Source organism: Centruroides vittatus, unplaced genomic scaffold (genome assembly GCF_030686945.1).
Source record: "Centruroides vittatus isolate TY-2023 unplaced genomic scaffold, ASM3068694v2 contig_1427, whole genome shotgun sequence".
Classification (NCBI taxonomy): Eukaryota; Metazoa; Arthropoda; class Arachnida; order Scorpiones; family Buthidae; genus Centruroides; species Centruroides vittatus.
Genome location: NW_027120893.1, coordinates 1,488,821 through 1,509,467, shown reverse-complemented (window position 1 = coordinate 1,509,467; position 20,647 = coordinate 1,488,821). Strand labels below are relative to the sequence as shown.

The window sequence follows — 20,647 nt, the reverse complement described above, 5'->3', positions numbered from 1 at the left end:
ATCAATTGCTTATTACAGTAGAGCATCGATTATCCGACCCCCGATCAACCGTCACATCGGTTAACCGATTGCATTCTAGTCGGCAAATTCAAATGTCCGATAGTGATGTGGTGCTACAATATTTGGCTATGTCTTAGCTACTTTATTATTATTTTTGTAAAATTTTTGCGTGTTTTAGCTGGCAACACTGGCTCGACCATGAAAGGGAGGCCAGTATTTAAACGAGGCTTAATTTTATTTAATGACGATATCCAATTACTGTTTTTTAAAACGTGTGCGAGATTTAGTGGCAAAAAAATGAGTGTCAGCCGTGAAGAAAAAGAAAATTTTGGACTTTTTTTCTAATGTATAGACCTACTTTATGTAAAATATGTAACCTGAATATACATATATTTTTTTGTTTTATATTTTTCAATATACAGTACAGTAACTTACTGTATTTATTTTATGCAAAATAAAGAAATAATTTTTAAAGATACAATAGTGACGATTATTATTTTAAAAAAAATTTGTTAGGCTTAACATCAACGAAAATTCAACGCAAAGTAAGTTAATAGCGATATACTAATATACTAATTACATGGGATATACTAATAATGTATTTTTTCATACTTTCCGGTTATCCAACCAACCCCAGTCCCCAATTGAGTCGGATAATCGATGCTCTACTGTATTTCCAAAGACATCAATTCAAATTTATTAAAATATTGACAATATTCCATTTATTCAAAGAAATAATTATTTGAATGAAGTTAAAATTGTAAAAGTAAAACTTTTCCTACCAATTTAATTTCCAAATATTAGTTAAATATTTTTACAATTTTTTAAATCATTTAATTCACAAATGATTTAACAATTGATATAAATAAATTAAAATCATATTATAATGCTATTGCTCTTAAAAGATTAACATAAAATAAATCTTACCTTATTTACAAAATCCGATGATATACCAACTCCATCAGTAAATATATATGGTGGAAAATTTTTATTTTCTCTTTTACAAGTGATATCTGGTGTATTTTGTATGTTAAGTTCATTTATTTTCAAATAAATAGCTTCTTCGGAATTTGAAAAACATTGTCCTATACGAGCCATTAATTTGGCTACATTGTTGATTTCACTAAAATCACCTAACCACTTAATAATAGATTCAGATGTATTTCCATCATTATCTGATGCATACATCCATATTCCATGATCTCTCAATTGGCTAGGTGATGCTCCAAGAAATGTATAATGTCTTCCTGCTATCTTAATACCATTAAGAAGATATTTTCCAACAGTGCCTTTCAAAAATTGATGTGCATTGTTTTTTGTAAGGCCAAATGTAAGCTTATTGAGATTATCATCTCTAATTGAGATTCTCAGTGAAAACTCTGGATCATAATGACGAAGTACTCTATTTTCAAAATGCTGTTGTAATGGCAAATATAAAATTCTTGATGGTGTTATAAAAACTCTTCTTACTAAACACAATCCATCTATTTTATCATCATCTTCATCATCAATATTACAGAAATATTGAAATAATATCTTGATTACCCGAGGGAAAAAAAGTACAACACCTTTTTCTAAACAGTTATAAAATTCAAACATTGCTTTCTCTAAAGCCTCAGAATTATGTTCTTCATATATTTTTAATTGTTTGAATAAATCATTCCATTGGGAATAGTGATAAATTATCTGATCTGTCATTTCAAAACTTCTTCCATTTAATGCTCTCCATGCATAATGGCATCTAAATGTGCTAAAGGGGCAATGTATTTTGAAAAATTGCCACTCATGTTTATGAACTGTAGTATAGTATATATTTTCAAGTGAATATCGTTGATATAACCTATTAATTACAAATCTAGATCTAAATTTATCAGGAATGCAAATCTTTACTACAGGACATTTACTCAAATTTTGTCCTTTAATTCTTAAATAAGATTTGTTACATATACATCCAATATCTGTAACTCTTTCCCAAAATTTAGTATTACAGACTTTATCTTTCAGTCTAGTATTAGCTACTATTGTTCTATTCAATTGTTTCTGTATTGAAATAAAAATTTTAGGAGGATAATGCAAATAAAAATATATAGAAATAAATGATTCATTAGAATGATTTTCAATGATTATTCTCATAATATCATTATAATTAATAGTAAATCTATATAATTGTGAGGTTTTCGAACAGCAATTATCATCATGTGGATAATAAAGGAATAATTCCAGACTTCTTTGATCGTGCCAAAATGAACATGAAATTTCAATTTCACCTCGCTTTTTTATTTCAAAATGCTGCATAAAACATCGAACTTTAATAAAAGTGCCAAATGATATACTTTCAATTTGAATATCTTCATGATTTTGATATTGCGTTTCAAAGTATTTTTCACTAAATTTTAATAAATAACTTAAGTCATCACTGCAATTATCTGATGGAAACTGTAAACACCACCTTTTAATTATCTCCATGTAGGAAGTAAAAACATTTAGGTTCAAATTAGTAATAATGCATTCAATTTCATATTGAACATCTCCACACTTTGTAGTAGATATTTCTTTTAAATGTCCAATTGTTAAAGAATGATTAGGTTCATCTTCAACAAAATTATTTAAAAATGATGTAAGATACGTTAAATGTTTATTTTCTTTCTTGTTGATTATTTTCTTTGAATGAAAAATAAATTTCAATTTCAATTCTTTGTTCATTTTGTATACAATTCTTTCTTACATAAAATGATAATGTTAAATATAGTTTTTCTTAAAATTCTTCAGTATCTGTAAAATATAAAATTTATTACATTATATGATAAATTTAAAAACAATCAGAATATATTTATAATTGTATGATTTAATTTTAAATTTGATAAATTTTATTTTGACTGTACTTATGTAGGATTTTTATTTCAACAGTGAGTGGTCCTATGCTTAGCATTGTGAAATAATGCAATTTTTCAGATCGTGATAGTGACCCATAAATATTATTCAAAGCTAACCAAATTTTACCAGAATTATTATGTTTTGATAATGGAACAGATTGAAAACATGTCCCATCCAACATTAAAAAATTAGGACCACCCTAATATACAGTGTATACATATTAGATTTTACAAATTTAATTGAGACATCAGAAGTGTAGAACATATTGAAATGCACAAACAAAATTAAAGGGAAATTTGTGGTAGAAAAATATTACGGCAATAGCCACGAAATCATTACAATAAAATAGAGAAGAATCTTAACTAATCCTTTACAGCATGTCAGTGAAAATGGGTAGCACATATTCTCATGGCTTCCAGTTTTCTGGTTGTGTTATGGTATTTCATATTAGATGTGATTAAGAAAAATTGATGCAAATAAGAGCTGGAAAGATCACAATGCTATTACTGTATAAAAGGTATATCAGGTTGTGTAGCTGACGGATGCAGCATGATGCCTGGATTAAAAACATCACCACAAACAAAATGTATCAGATTCCCTAAAATGAGTCACAGTATTATGCACAGTACAGTGTCAGAGCCATGACAGTCTCTTCAAAACTGGAAGGATAATAAAAAAAAGCATCATAATGTTTATATTTTATAAACATTATGATGCCTTATCATCATCCTTCCAGTTTGAAAATATAAGTATATTATGTAAAAATGTGTTATTTTCTTTGTTAAAAGAAATACACGTGAAACCAAAATAAAAATGAAAAAGGTAAATTTTAATTTAGGTAAAAGTTATTAGCTACAGGTTCTTTTAGGATGCTAGTATATTTTCCGTCCCAACAGATGGAAATAATCGTATGAGCTAACAATGTTGTACAAAAATTCCCCGACTCATATATAGCTCGCAACAAAGGGAAAATAATTAAAACTAATCTTATGCTAATGTTATACTATTAGAAACACAAATAAAAAATGAAAATTAAAAATAATATTAAACTAAAGGAGGAGAATAAAGGACAGGTAAGAAAATGTAAGAAGTTAGGAAAGGGGGTACCCAGCGTTGGTCTTTGAGGTCTTCGAAGAATCGGTCTCTTTTATAACGTCCTTGGCGAGGGTCTTACACAAAATACGTAGAGGGAGTTCTCTTTTTCCTTTCAGTTCATTCGCTTGTCGACCGTTCAGATGCCAAAATTCACAGTTAATTCTCGTGAATCGATCACAAACAAAATGGATCGATCACAACGAATTCTTTAGTCCGTCTATGAGACGCTACTCTTTCTCTTCTGCACACTGCCAGAATGCACGAGAAGTTCGTCTCACTCCCACTTTCTTGAGTCCGAATCCTTTTTGTTCTCTCATTCACGACCCTCCTGCCCTCTAGTTTCGTACTCGACCCCTCAGGGGTCACGCGCCCTTTGTTTTAGGGGATATACGATGACCATATAAGGAAAGGAATTTCGGAGAGACATTCCAAAGAGGAAAAACAATAGGTAAAGAAAAGAAAGGGGATAAAAGCGTGAGAAAGTGAAATTAAAAATAATAATAAAATATACACTATATACAAACACATGGCGTACAGCCACAATTATCACTGTTCTGAGGCTTGGCCCAGGAACCAAAATCATTTGAAACAGTCATTAGTGTCATTGACAAAGAACTAGGTACTAACTTAACATAGTTAATATTAAACAAAAATCATATTAGATTTATCCTCACTTCAAACAGGTGTAAAATTGTTAGTTATAGTTATTTTTTCCATGTTGAATTTACATGCTTTTGCTTATTTTCTCCTTTCCAATTAAGTAATTATAATTGTTAAGTAATTCGTATTAATAATTTTTCAATTCTTTCTTCTTATATACTTAGTTCCTCCCCAAAATAATCATACATTGAGAAGGATTGGGACTTTAAGTTACCTTTGAATAAAAAAGCAACAACTGCATCAAAATTGAGAAGCATGAATCCCAGGTCCATAACTGTAAGGAAAATTTCAGGCCTTTGCCTCCTTCAAAATTATTCAGTGCCTTAAGTTTTCTGTCTGTCTCAGTCTATCAAAGAATGTGACCAATTTAAAATTTTAAAAATTTCATATCTATTTTCATTTTAAACCACAAGATTCCAACTAGAATATACTATTCACCTGACCCAGGAACCTCTAATGTTGCCAAGTGCCCCTCATGAAAAAATCATTACTACATAGTTTTTCTGGTCCAATTTTTATGAAAAACTGAAATCAGTTTTAAAAGGAATCAGAAATGAAAATATTTTTAATTTCAGAAATCTTCAACACTATTTGATGGGTGAAATTTCATATTGGCTCGACTAAAATGAAATAGTCTTGTCCTCCATATGAAAAATTTGCAAATTAATAGTTGCACTTAAATATCTTTTCTGAACTGTCTTGATTAAAAAGCTAAATACTGATGGTAGTTATGTTGCAAAAAAATGCCATATAATGCAAATCCATACTACTGTATATGAAACGAAAGATTAGCACAAAACAGAGGATTAGCTTTCAAAAGTTAGCAAAAGTATATTATTCTTTTTTGTAATGAAGAAAAATAGTGTGGCCGTCGGCTATGATATTGTATATTTTGTATATTTTATATTGAATTAGTCTTAGATTTTCTTTGTTTCTTTGTCTAGCTCTTTCTAGAACTTTCTTTGTCTAACTCTTTCTAGAATTTCTTTTGTCTAACTCTTCCTAGAACTTTCTTTGTCCGACTCTTTTGCCCTTGGGGGAGGATTATCTTTCCCTTGATAGTAAGAACAAAAGAGGGAGTGAGGCCCTGAAGCAAAACGGACAGAAAGAGTGCTGTGGTGATCGTGGCACCACTTGATTATGCGTTCGCTGAGAATATACATATAGAACCTGTAGTCATATATCTCACCATTTGCTTTATTTACACAATGTACATAGAAATCTCGTTCTACACTATCGGTACGGTTGGATAGGATCCATGTGTCGGTACATGAGAGTAACCTGCGTCCGGAGAGTAGCTGACAGGTCGGAAAAAGGAAAAAAGGAATATGGCGGACGGCTTGCACATGTTTATATACCCGTCGTGCCAGTGCCACCTGGATTTTTAGATGTAGCGCTAGTTACAATTATTCGGCCGCCACAAGTGCCATTCTGGGTTGAAATCCCGAAGAGGTAGGAGGTGAAAGAGTGAATGCTCCAGAAAGGGAGAAAGGTGATCTAAGACGATAAAGTGCAGAGAGAGATCATCGAGGAAAGACGACTCAGTCCAAAAGAAAAAGATTATAGATAAAAGGTCTACAAGGAAAAGAGCTACAAACGAAAATAAAAAAAAGAGGGAGGTCCGAAGTTGTTTCCCACCAAAAGACACATCGCAAAGAAACCCGGGTATTTCTACTACTTTCCTTATCTTTCTTCTATTCTTCCATTTTTTTTTTTTTTTAGTTTTAAGTTAGTATAAGTTAGTGTAAGTGAATACGGTCCTCGTCAGATTGTCGCGTGTGTGCAAGATAACTGTTTTTGAGGACAAACATTTAATGCCTGTATATATTAAATTCTGGAAGTTGTAAAGTTGGGTGTGGTGTGACGGGTTAAAGAAAACCACGCTATATGAATAATCTCACGGATGCACACATATTACAAATAAGTAACAGTAAAGACAATTTTATTTGTTTATTAACGTGGATTACAAAAAGGTTAAACCGATTAATTTTTTCTTTGTCTACAATGCGTGTAGTCCGGATTGAACATTCAAGCGTAAAAACGATTGGTCTACAATAGGTTTTAATCGCGTTACTATACTAACTAAATCTACTTAAACTAAGTTATAACTAATGCTAGTTAGATTAAGAAAGGAAATATAAGATGGTTGTATTATAAGATTCCCCCTTCTTTGTTTGGCGAGTTTAGGAGGCCTATTACGATTAATGAAAGACAAAACCTGACTACTTGGGACTCCTCCGGTGGGACGAAACATCTAAATAAAAGGAACTACTTCACTTCTTGATCACACAGTTCTCTAACACAACTCTGGATTTCTCTCTCTTGTCCTTTTCTTCATCGGCGACTTCCACCCTCTCTACACGTGCTCCTCTTCTCTCAGTCCTCTCGCCAATGCCGCAAATCATCCCCCTCTCCTTTAACAAGGAGTGAGTGACCTCGCACTTGCCCAAAACTCGCCATGAGAAAAATATTTTAGAAAATTAGTGAAAAGTCATAGACGATGGGGTTAGTGGAAGAATGTTAATGTTAACTTATAAAATATGATAATATATACATAATTACATGTGGGGGGGCTTTACCCACCACATGGGATCCTATGTAAAGAACCTGTTCAGAGAGAATAAAACTACTTTATATTAAGTTTTATTTTGTACCATTTCGCTCACGGGATCGTGTACCTCTCATTACGAACACCACAATAGGTTTATTAAAGCAATCAACAATTAACTAATAATCACAATTAAAAGTATTGCATGCTAATATTAATCTTTTCTTCGATGTTAAATACCATTAAATGAAGACGTTTTCTTTTTGGCAAAATATCATCATCCAAGCTTTTCTGTTGACATTAATCTAAAGTATCAGCAACATCTTGATTTTTCTCTAATTTTTTCATAAAATCTAATATTTGCTTGCATTTGCCCAAGAGACCTTTAAAAATTTAATCTTTTTATATAGCAACTTTTACTGTAATCTATAAAAATAAAACATAGTGACAGTCTTTTGGGTTCATTTAGAGCACTATCACCAACGACAGTGACACATGGTACACAAGAAAGCTAGAATAAGAAGCTAGGACAAAGAAGAAGAAAAATTGTACAATCAGTTCTCATTAAAGAAAATTATGCAAAAGACACGAAACAAGATTGAAAATTTCAATATTCTAAAATCCAAGGCAAATATGACACCATACACATGCTTGTTCCAAAAAAAAAAAAAAAAAAATATTGAATAATGGTGTTTGTACTTAAAAACTGTGACTTTTTGTATGCAATGTTACACTGAAATAGCATTGTAAAAAGATTTTTCCAATTCTTGAATCATGTTAGAGCAAAACCATATTATAGGAATGCCATGTTTTACAAGCATTCCTACAGAAGTTTTATCATTATTTTATATACATATTTCCATTTACCTTTCATATATTTTTTAAAACATATTTTGACATTAAAATTTTTTATTTTATAATAAATTTTAAAACATTCTAAAAAAATAAGCAATCCAGTCAAAAACTTAAAGATTTTTTATTGTAAGATTTGTAAAGTTGCAATTTCTTAAATTTTTCAGAAAAATTCGCATCATCATCATCATCAAAGTAAACTCACTCAGCAAAATGCAAATCACAACACAACACCTTAAGTTGCTGAGAAATTTATTAAAAATACTAACGTTTTTAGCCAATTCTATGGCCATCTTCAGGTTAAACCCTATTTGAATATAAATATAATAAAACATAAACATAATGAAACATGTTTAAATACGAAAAAATTAACAAAAGAAAATACACATAAACATGTATAAAAAAATAAAAAATTATAACAAACCATACATATATATATATATAAATACATGCATAAAATAAAATATTATATTATATCATTATATACTACTAATGTACAGTACAATACATAAAATAAGAAATGCAAAAAACAAAAAAAAAAAATCAAGGCATATACTATGATCCCATATGAAAACAAGGAACTAGACATAAAGAAAAATTATAAAGGTGTCACTACTAGAAATTTAGGAGTCAGATGACGAGAGCACAAATACAATATCAGCAAAGAATCCAATGCTACGATACTGTCGCAAATGGCCCAATCTGAGGGCTCTGTGGTTAAGTGGGATGAAGCAAATATTATTAAGCCAGTGCATTCCCCCCACTTTGGCTATCAACGTGAGAAGACTGAAATCTATAAAAGTGATTGCATGACACGTGCATTAATGCTAGGGATGCTGAGGGATTACCAACAGCGTGGAAATACCGAATTAAAAAGTTAGAGAACTCATAGTAGATGCCTTGATTTTTTTGTTTTTTGCATTTCTTATTTTATGTATTGTACACTACTAGTATATAATGATATAATATTTTATTTTATTTATGCATGTATTTATATATATATGTATGGTTTGTTATAATAATTTTTTTATTTTTTATACATGTGTGTATTTTCTTTCGTTAATTGTTTTGTATTTAAATGTGTTCCATTATATTTATATTCAAATTGGGTTTAACATGATGATGACCAATAGAGGTGGCTGAAAACATTAGTTTTTTTAATAAATTTCTCAGCAACTTAAGGTGTTGTGTTGTGATCATCATCATCAAAAAATTTTGAATTTTTGGATAATAAGAATTCCATTAGCACCTTACACTAAAAATGGATCAGATATGGTGTCAGTGTTGACAACTGTTGCATTTGACTTCAATTTTATTTCAATTAATCAAGTATAACATCAAGTTTATAACTGTACTGTACATGCTATCCTATAATGATAATGCATACTTAAATTAAAACATTCTTTTAATTAAAAAAAATTTATGGTAATTCTTGAGTTTAATGTTGCATGGAAGATTATTTGACAGGCAGCTTATGAAATTATTTGCATGATTTAATTTGATCTGACACAAGATCTACTTTAGATCAACAACATTCTAAAATTGGAATGCTTAGAACTAATAAATTTTTAAATAATTGAAACAAAAATAAAAATAATTACTTGTAAATAAAAATAGTAAAGGGTAAATAAATATCTGTTTAGTGTACTTAGTCGTTGATCTAGTTTTTGATAAGAAAGCAATTTCGTGCTGGTGTGTAATAACTTAAGGAAAAATTTTGTACGTTCTTGGAAATTTCGGGTCTAAAAATAGTACAGAAATAATAAATGATAATCTTATTTAACAATTTATTTTATCATGCCATCTTGCATTCATTACACTAACACAGTAATGTAGAACAATAACTTCCAAGTATAGTGCTGCAACTTCAACTGATGTCACCAATTCTTATGATATGGTCACACATACAAGATGTGATAATTTAATTCCTGGAATGGTCACATAGTGTTGCCGATGACATGATTATGTCAAAATGATATGTGCATTTGTGTTCAAACATGTTTAAACTAATACATGAATAAATTTAAAGCTGATAAACCTAGTTGTTAATTAGCCATTGGGAAGGTAACAGTTATCTGCATGTACTCTTTGGCATAGCAATGGATAACCAAAATTTAGAGCAACATTTTAATATTAAATTCTATGTGAAAATCGGCAAATGTGCTACTGAAACGTTACAACTGTTTCAAGTGGCATATGGTAAAAATGCAATCAGAGCATGCAGTTGAAATCCACAAGTTCACTACACCCTAAAAAGGCATGCATGTTGCACTCACAGTTTAAGACCATGCTGGTGTGTTTCTTCAATCATAAGGGAATAGTCCACCAAGGATTTATTGAACAGGGACAAACAGTCAACCAGAAATTCTATTTAGAAATACTACAGAGATTACAAAGTTCTGTTTGAACACAAAGACCCAAACTATGGGCTGACAAGTGGGCATTCATCACAACAATGTGCCAAGTCACAGTGAGACATTTTTTGGTCAAAAAAGCAATTACCCATTGGATCATCCTGCCTTTTCATCTGACTTAGTTCCCTGTGATTTCTGACTATTTCCAAAATTAAAAGCTGCGCTGATAGGATGAAGATTTTACAATTTAACTGATTTTTAACAGAACATGAGACAGCTGTTCAACAGTATTCTGGAAAATGAGTTCCAGGCCTACTTCCAGAAATGGGAATGCCATTTAAACCAGTGTATAGATATACAGTACAAGGAGAGTACTTTGAAGCTGACAGTTAGACACTAGTGTACAGTCTCGCAAGTATATATTTTAAAGGTGTATTCTGAGAATTAAATTGTATGGAACATTAAGACAAATGCACACAGACTGATCATAGTTTATAAGTAATTTTGCTTATAAACTGCTTTTAAGTAATTTTAAAATAATACAATCTTATACTGCACAAAAATATAAACAAGTCTTATTACATGTATTATTACATTTGTGCAAGGTTTAAAAAAACAACATATGAAGTTAGCCTCTAGCTAGACCAACAACAACAGAAAAAAATCAGTAAAAAAACACTTGTGTATTATTTAAATCTCTATGATACAAGTAACTTTTAGCTGATTTTTTTAAAGAAAGTTTATCATGCAGTGCTATAAGTCTGCTATAGATTTTATTTAACTTATATGCCAACAAATTAATTCTTATACTTGACACAAATTACACATTTAAGGATAAATCTTCTTGAATGTTCATGTTTTTCCTACATTGTTTAATTTTTATTAATGCATGCTTTTCCCAGTGTAACTCTAGATAAATCAAGCCTACATATTATGCCAACATGTCACTAATTTCTATATTATATGATGGTTAAATGGTTTTAATATTTTTGTTATCAACAATTCATCTTTGTTTATTTAAATCATAAGAGAAAAGCATAAATTAATGTGTATTTTTGTAAAGTCAGAAAAACTGCATGTCTTTGGATTAAAAAAAGTCCAAGGACATGCAACATATCAAGGAATGCAAAACTTTTATGTCTCCTTTTAGTGCATATATTTCATTAGTGCTCCAAACATCAACACTGATCTTTATATAATTGGGAGGAACAGGATAGGTCAAGGATAATAAGTAAGAAAAATCTTTTTGTCAGGTTTTGAGTGGATGTAAAAAGAGTGTACCTGTTATTTACAGTACTTATTTTAAGCATTAATTTTATAAACAAAAAATAATTGTTCAAAAGTATCTTACAGTAGTTCATTAATCTATATGTTATATTATATACAGGAATAAGCATGAAAAAAATGTCATGTCATACATAGTTTCATCGACGACACATGATCTAAATTCTGCCAATCATAAAAGTTTAACATAGTACTTCAGAAAACTGGAAGTGTTGCCATTGTTTGTCTCTCACTTTAAATATTTAATCAAGGATTTCAAATACTTACAGTACATTTTGATTTAAAAATTTATTGTAATCTGCTTGAATTTTGGTAGTATTACATATTTATTAACTATTTTTCTAATTACTTTCATGTTTGTAATTGTTTAGATGATACTGTGTTCAGATGATTTTGGTGCATCCTGTTTCATTAGTGTGGTTTTATTTTACTTTTTAAAATGTTCAAATTATTACATTCTGTAATTTTTTCCAAAATATCCATCTCTTCTATAGCAATCAATACAATTAATTTTAAATTATTCTTTGTTTTATAAACATGAAGTCTGTCTATAAATTATGTAATGCAAACATGGATGGGTGGATATACAGATAGTCATTACAATGTATTAGAGGTGAGGATATTTACAAAAACATTATTTTTAATGCTAGGATCTTAAGTAACAGAATGATTTATTTTTGCATAGTGATGCATAACAAATTAAACTGTTCAGATCACTGCTCTGTATGTAATTAATAAAAGATTATGAAATTCACTACCCCATTCATATTATACCTTAGCACAGTGATTCTCAACCTTTCTGAGGCCGCAGAACACCATTCACATACTTTTTATGCGGAGCATTAGCATCAATACATTCAAAAATTGATAAGCAATTCCATGTTTACTATTCTCAGGAAACAATGAAGCAATAAACTAATAAACTTTAATATATTGAATAAAATAGAAACATGGAATTATCTACGAATATAGCAATGGGAATAAGTTGAATAAAAACTTTAAATTCTTTTCTTCCGTGGAACACTCGAGATAGGTTTGCAAAACGGTGTTCCACAGAACACTGGTTAAGAACCACTGCCTTAGCACAACAAAGAAAGTTGATCAAGGATATGCATTATATAATTTTGAGGGTGGGTATCGGTGGCATGCTAAGAAGTATTACAGACTTCTTAATGTATCAACAACCCCTTACTCTTTTCTGTTGTCTGGAAATGTTGACAAAACTGAAGATGCTTAGACAAACTGTTCCTAAACAGAGCAGCTTAGGATAGGTTAGGTTAGGTTAGAACGTGCGTCCCACTGTTTCCTTGTAGGAGTCAGAGACGAGCCGCCATCTTGGCTACCTAAGGTAACATTAACCCTCTTTTCATTCCAGATTTATTTCTGCAATACATCTTGGAAAACTTATCACTTACTCCATTTGTGAGATATAAAAGTAGTTAATTAAATATACTTACGACTATCTCAACCGAGCAAGATTTCTCCTTGTCATATTTAATAAAGTTATAACAGGAATGCAATTCTAACGTGACTAACGGAGAAGAAACAATTACCTTGTGGTTTCGGTTTCGGTTTCGGTTTAGATTAGCCTGAAGCGCCATTACTTACATAGCGGATAAAATCTTACCTACAAAAACGTAATAAACATAAATAAACGATCATTGTGAGAATATAAACGTAGTAATAAAAAAAAAAAAATATATATATATATATATATATATATATTTTTTTTTATATATATATATATATATATATATATATAAAAAAATTTTTTTATATATATATATATATAAAAATTTTTTTTTTATAATATAATATATAATTATATATATATATATACATAAACAAATTATATGAGCATAACACCAAGTTATTTCATTTTAAATAGAATTTTCTTTAAATCAAAAATTTGTCTATAACCAGAGTCGATAGATATACTACAGGTCCTTGCTCTCGAGTACAGTACAGTTAATGTCTCAGGTTGCCGATAGCTGGCATTAAAGTCGCACTATGGCGAGAAGTTGATTTATCTATTCGGTTAGTAGGTAGTTTTCCCGTTTTCAAGCATTTTACTTATTTGTAACTTTTTTTTACTGTTCTGTCAAAAAAAATCTTATTCGTAATTACATTTTTTAATTTTATATCATGTATAAAGAAAGAAAAAGTGTATTTGGTTTATAAAAAAAATTAATAAGATGATGATTTTAAATTACAGATGAGAATGTGGATAAATCCAGGTTTTAAATAGATATCTGTTTAAAACTGTTAAAACTAATATCTCAAATAATATAGCAGAAATAACAAAATTATTACACTGTTACTGGTAACATAAAAATGACATTTCTATCATCATAATTCAATCTTCTGTCATTTTAATGCTACCAGTAGTAGCATTGTGATAAGTCTCTGTTATCTTTACTATAGTATTTGAGATATTAGTTTCAACAATTTTCAAAATAAGAAGCTCTTTTATAATGTTTAAAACTGTTATATTGCAACATATTGCGAATGAAAGTTTTGTAGTACATAATGTTCTTGTATAATATATCTGTTTAATAAATGGGTAATGGTAAAATAAGTAAATAAATTTGCATTTTTTGTTTTATTAGTATGTATGACAATTAGGAAAACCATAGTTTATCCTCTGATACGTTTAAATAGTCATAGAAATTTAATTCAGATAAAGACAAACTATTTTTTAAATAATTTATTAACTTTAACACTACATAAAGCGTGCTATACAGTTTGGCTTGATTTAGTATAGTGTGAAATAGTATTTGGGATGAAATGGTTTTGTATTTTTGACATGAAAAATTACATTTCTTATGACACTCACATTGGTTCTACATAGTTTGGTAATTTATAATATTCTGCACTATCAAAAGTAGAATATGAATGAAGATTTACTGATGACCTACTACACCTCCACCCCTGCAGTATACACGATAAAATTAAAATCAGCTGCTAAAGTTAAAAACCACTGTGCGACGGATTTATTATGGTGAAAAGCCACCACACGTTCTTGATGTTAACTAATAACGAGGTGATAATAAAAAAATAAAAATTTATTATTCATTATGATTTATTTATCTTCAATCATCTTATATAAGTAGGTAACAAAATTATTCATCACATACAGAAATGCAACTTTGTTACTTTTCAACATTTAATCATTCAGGAAAATCTGTTGCGGTGCTCGAGATGTTAACGTTTTCTAACAACTAACTTACTAAAAATAATTACTTTGTCGGGAACTTTTATTAATAAATCTGTCATTTTTACGAGAATCGAGAATGTTACAGTTATTTTCGCCGATTGTTTTCGAACGGATTATAGACGAAAATCGAGGTATCACTGAACAGCGTACACCCATGTAACTAGCATCAATTTGCATTATTTCTTTAGCTTCTGTTGTCCTATCCTAAAACTCTCCAGTTATAAGGAAAAACAGATAGTTTTAAGCTAAAACTTTTTCCAGCGAAACTTGTGGCGCGATGAGTAATAAGACCACAGAACACAGGGCAGTTTTACCCTAGATTTACCCTAAATACAAGACTACCCGAATCATTACTCTGAGAATTTTGAAATTACTCTAGAAAAAGGTAATTACCCTAGAAACGGCAGCACTGGTCAAGAATGAACACAATACAAACTCCGCAAGTGTTTGCAATGCGCCCGTTGATAAGTTACAATCTATCCTTCGTATCGTGGTTGCATCAGCTAACGTTCAGAACGCGTTATGGCTTTTCTTAATTACCACAACGCGTCGTGATTAAATATCATGAAAGCCATGACACGAATTTCGCTTCGTGGTCGCTGTGAATTAGCCACAAAGCGTTTTTTTCGCTTAATGAGCGATTTCGGTCTTTTTAGCCTAACATATATATATATATATGTTATCATACGCCTGTCATATACCGGTATGTATATATATAGGACATACATAGGTTCTATAAATGTATATATACAAGTACAGGGTGGTTATAATTAAAGTTGCCCTACTCAGACCCGTCTAGAGCCCGTTCTCGTGGACGTATTTTGATGAAACTTGGTATATATGTTATATGGACCATGGGGAAAAGGAAAATGCAAAAAAAATATTTAGTTCGAATTTTTACCACTAGGTGAAAAATGGCGCTTGAAGAACAAGAAACACAAAATGGAAACACGCAAAAGGTTTTTATTCACAACATTTGTTCAATGTGCAATCCATTTGCATCAATTACACGTTCAAAACACCCGTGTTTCTTGTTCTTCAAGCGCCATTTTTTCACCTAGTGGTAAAAATTCGAACTAAATATATATATATATATATATATATTTAGTTCCTTTTATTGCATTTGCATATTGCATTTGCATTCATGCATATTGCATTTTCCTTTTCCCCATGGTCCATATAACATATATACCAAGTTTCATCAAAATACGTCCACGAGAACGGGCTCTAGACAGGTCTGAGTAGGGCAACTTTAATTATAACCACCCTGTATCTTCTTGCATGATCTATGTACAATAATTAACAGTTAGCTAATCCTTTAATGCTACCGCGTATATCAAAATCGCGTTAATCAAACACAGTGATACCTCGGTACTCGATCGAACAATCCCGACCCGCTAGAACGAATTTTCGGTTAATCACAAATACTTTTATTTTAATTTTGTCATCAGTAAAAAAGTTTTCTGTCATAAAAATGAATAACTAATTTAAAAATCTAGCAACGAGAGCTGTGTAACTTCTTTGGAATTTTCTTATGAGTTTTTATTAAAAAAACTTTTGTATTATTAAGCAAAAATAAAATTGTGTGGCGCCATTCGTTATCATACTTTGTTATAAAAATTTTTATATTTTTAATTGCTATAAAATGGCAAAAAGCTTAATTTTGAGGGTAGGGATGAATTTAATAAAAAAGTGTAAATGTTAATAAAGATTTTATTCGTTATTAAGTCTTACCCCTCTCGAGATACATGATCCCCTCTATCTCCGCATTCTCTCTACCTTTCACCACCAAAATCTAATAACATCAATTTCTTTCATATACAAACCACCATACTAAATTTCGTTACTTAATCTTTACCTTATCCTGAGATATTAAGTCAACACCCACGCACATCCATTGAACGGTCGAATGGCCGAGCGGTCAAAGTGGCAGCCTACCGCTCGGATTCGAATGCGGACGGGTAGTTAAATCCCCAGGAATTTTTCGGGAGTGGTCCTTCCGAATATGTCGATCTCCGTTTATCGCCCAATTGTGGGCCTGGTCGAACTCATAATGGGTTTACTAAGAGAGATTCTCTTAGTGCCCGTAGGGAGGAGAGTTAAAAAAAACAGCATCAATCTCCTAATACACAAACTTCCCTGCAAAATTTCAGCACACACTAACATCCATACCTATAGAAATTACCCGCGAATTTTTTGCATTTCTCGACGTTTCAAGGAGTCCTAAGTTTTTGCCACCCCGCTGCATCCCGTTTGACCGCTCGGCCATCCGGCCGGCCGTCCAAAACTAGTCGACATAACAAAATCAATTGTTGGTAAATAGCTATTTTGAAAGAAAATCAATTCCTTTAATATTATTGCCAGTTGTCCGCGACTGCTTATTCGTCGAATGTATGTTACATTCGCTTATTTCGCAGCTAACCTCTTTCGAGGTCGTTCCACTATCCGCAACCCGTGGACGCGCTCGGTGGCACCTGGCCGTGCCCAGAAAGGCCGAGAGGCGCGTGCTTATTTAATGGCGGCACGTACTCGCCATATTGTGCTACCGTCTTAGGATTTTTGTGGCATTTTCTAGAAATAGCGCCGCCACTTCGCTATCCCACCACATCCTGATAGTATCACAATTACCTGAAAATAAAAGTTCTTATCTCAAAATTAATACCCACGTACCTTCACACGCAATGTAAACTTACACAGTACAGAATGAGGCATAGAGACCACATCAGATGTCAAATTGGCGATGGAAGTTTCACTATTTTTCCGTATAATTTTATCAATTTAATTATCAACATATGTTTACTGACAGTAATAACAATAGATATATTTACTTTCAAACGCGAAAACTCTTACAAAATAGTCCAATTTCCCTGCTTAACTGTTGTAAAGCAGTCGCTTGGCATTCCGCTCGGAATATCCGAAACCCGGCAGTAAGATTCTAAGACAGCCTTATATTCTGGGACCTCGGGTCTCACCGAGTTAATTGTCAAAAAAGTGCTTGAAAATAAAGAACTTACCTCTGACATGACAAGTGTATCGAGTCGATGGGATTACATGCTTAATTTAGTGGCGGCATGATCTCGTCACGTTGTGTTACCGTCATAGGACATTGGTGGCATTTTATAGAAACAGCGAGGCCATTCGCCATTCCACCACGTCCTGATAGTAACACCGTCTCCTGAAAATAAAATCTTTTACCTGAATATTATGAAAGTCAAATCTATTCTTATAAACTTGTTTGCTGATTTCTGCTTTACAAATTTCGCTTTCAACTTAAATGATTATTGGGTTTTTTGTAGGAAGACGATTAAGTGAAATAAACTAAATGTCAAGATGAAAACTGAATTAACAATAAACTTTTTCATAAAAATGTAATTTTATATAAGAATGAGCCTTTATTTATTGTTACATCATCACAATGCTGGACTGCAATTTTTTTAAATCATATTTTAAATTTATTTCATTTAAAATATATGTTGTCCATTTTAGTAGTTTTTCTGCCCCTGTACATCATACTTTTCCTTTAACAATAGAGTGGTGCCAGTCATCTATCTAACACCTTTCAGGGAAAATTTTTAAAATCGAAATAACGTGACTTCCGGTTTACATCGGAAGTTCGTATATTGTTAGTAGGAGCCTCCTGGTCATAAGCTTTCCACATGTGGTCTCGACTTTCATCTATCTAACTCCATTCTCGAGATTAAGAAAGGATAGATGAATAGACGGATGTCAGTGGGAATTTATAGATCTATGATTTAAAATTGCAGCCAACTACTTACGTAAACATATTAAATGAAATACTGAACTTTAGTTATAATTAATAGTTAATGGAAGATCGTACCTATTAATTGAAAATAAACCTTACATTTGTAAAAGTCTTATTTGAAAGGAATGCTCTTTACCCTATGAAACAGAAGAACGCCGGTAGGGCCTTTTGAACCTGGTTCCGAAAACACTTGTTCCCGAAATTTATAAAATTTTTAAAAACGTCTTCCTTTTAAGTTCGTTGAGAATATCTGAAATGAACAATAAGGAACGTAACAAACAAATATATGAAACAATACTTGGTCCATTGTTATGAATTTTTGTTACGAATGTAAGGTTTCAATGTGACATTTATTCTATTTATAGGTTGTTATTTAATAACCTGTTATTTTTCAACTGTTATTTCGAAAAAAATTAATGACAGATTACTATTTAAATAAACCAGCAACATATTTTACACTCTTCAAAGACTGCGTTAATTTACAGCACAGACTCTTGTACACCTTTTTACACACAGCCGTATTTTGCTAATATTCAAACGTTTTCGGTTATTTTTAATAACCTTTTTCAAGAACCGTTACAGTCGAATGCGGTCGTAAATTTAAACCAACGTCGCCAATGGAACTTTTTTGAAATGGTTCTATTCGCGATCTCCTAACGGGAGATTTACAAACCACGACTTATAAAAATTAATATAAACTAAATCCTTATTATTCATGCTATCTCATCGTTCGTGATATGTTTACTAAATATCGCGTTCGTATAAATATATGCTGTAGCTAGTTTTCTTATCTGGCGCTACCTATCCTTCGTTACAACACGCTGCTTCTCCATGCAGACGAGATCTTGGTGGCTTCCCTGAAGTTAATGGCCTGCCCTTTGTAGCTGGTTTTGAAGATATTCCAGGCTTCTGCATACTTTAGATGTTTTTTGCTGTATACTTTTTGTATGAGCTTTGCTTTATCCCAATCTGCCTTTACTTCTTGTTGGTCTGCCAGTATATACGTTGCCAAGGCGGTGTTAGGTTGTTCGAGTCTTATGTCTCTTTGGTGCTCGGTTAGTCTTTCTTTAAGGGATCTTCCTGTTGCTCCCACGTAGTATAGATCATTTTGTCGTCTAGTATCTATTACCGGGATTTTGTACACCCCTGGAATGAGGTGTAGGTTCGGTTCGTCTTTGTCGGCTCTTAGCAGCTGATATATTGTTGGGTTCCTTTTGTATACTATCTTTTTTGTTAGTGGCCGCTCCTATTCTTTTGTATACATTATTTAGTTGCGCTCTGTATTCCATGATTGTACACTCGTCTGCCTTTCTTCTATTTTGCTCTTTGTTGTTTGGCGGTTTGTGGTTAGAGAAAGCCTTGCTGCACACCCCGAATTGCTTAGCCAAGGTGTTGATATATTTCAACTCTTCGTTTCTATCTTGCAGCTTGCTGCAGTGCGTGTACGCTCTTGTCACGAGCGCTCGAAAGGCCGCTAGCTTATATGATACGGGGTCGTGGGAGTTCCAAGGTATGAACCATGGGGTGTATGTAGGTTTTCTGTATACTTTAGTAACAACTCCATCTCTCGCGTCTATAGAACATAGGGTCTCAAAATAGAAGAAAGGCAGACGAGTGTACAATCATGGAATACAGAGCGCAACTAAATAATGTATACAAAAGAATAGGAGCGGCCACTAACAAAAAAGATAGTATACAAAAGGAACCCAACAATATATCAGCTGCTAAGAGCCGACAAAGACGAACCGAACCTACACCTCATTCCAGGGGTGTACAAAATCCCGGTAATAGATACTAGACGACAAAATGATCTATACTACGTGGGAGCAACAGGAAGATCCCTTAAAGAAAGACTAACCGAGCACCAAAGAGACATAAGACTCGAACAACCTAACACCGCCTTGGCAACGTATATACTGGCAGACCAACAAGAAGTAAAGGCAGATTGGGATAAAGCAAAGCTCATACAAAAAGTATACAGCAAAAAACATCTAAAGTAT

At 31.8% G+C, this 20,647-nt stretch overlaps 1 protein-coding gene across 1 annotated transcript; it reads right to left on the bottom strand.

Annotated features, from left to right (window-relative positions):
* Positions 1-906: 906 nt before the first annotated feature.
* On the bottom strand, positions 907-13,238 carry LOC136968303 (uncharacterized). The gene is made up of 2 exons (XM_067262309.1): positions 13,221-13,238; positions 907-2,772 (listed from the first exon to the last, which is right to left on the bottom strand). The coding sequence occupies exon 2, from the start codon at positions 2,701-2,703 to the stop codon at positions 907-909; it is 1,797 nt and encodes a 598-aa protein (XP_067118410.1). The 5' UTR covers positions 2,704-2,772; positions 13,221-13,238.
* Between the last annotated feature and the right edge of the window lie 7,409 nt (positions 13,239-20,647).

Excerpts from the sequence above, each read along its gene's own strand:
- LOC136968303 (XM_067262309.1), bottom strand. The coding sequence starts at position 2,703 with ATGAACAAAGAATTGAAATTGAAATTTATTTTTCATTCAAAGAAAATA.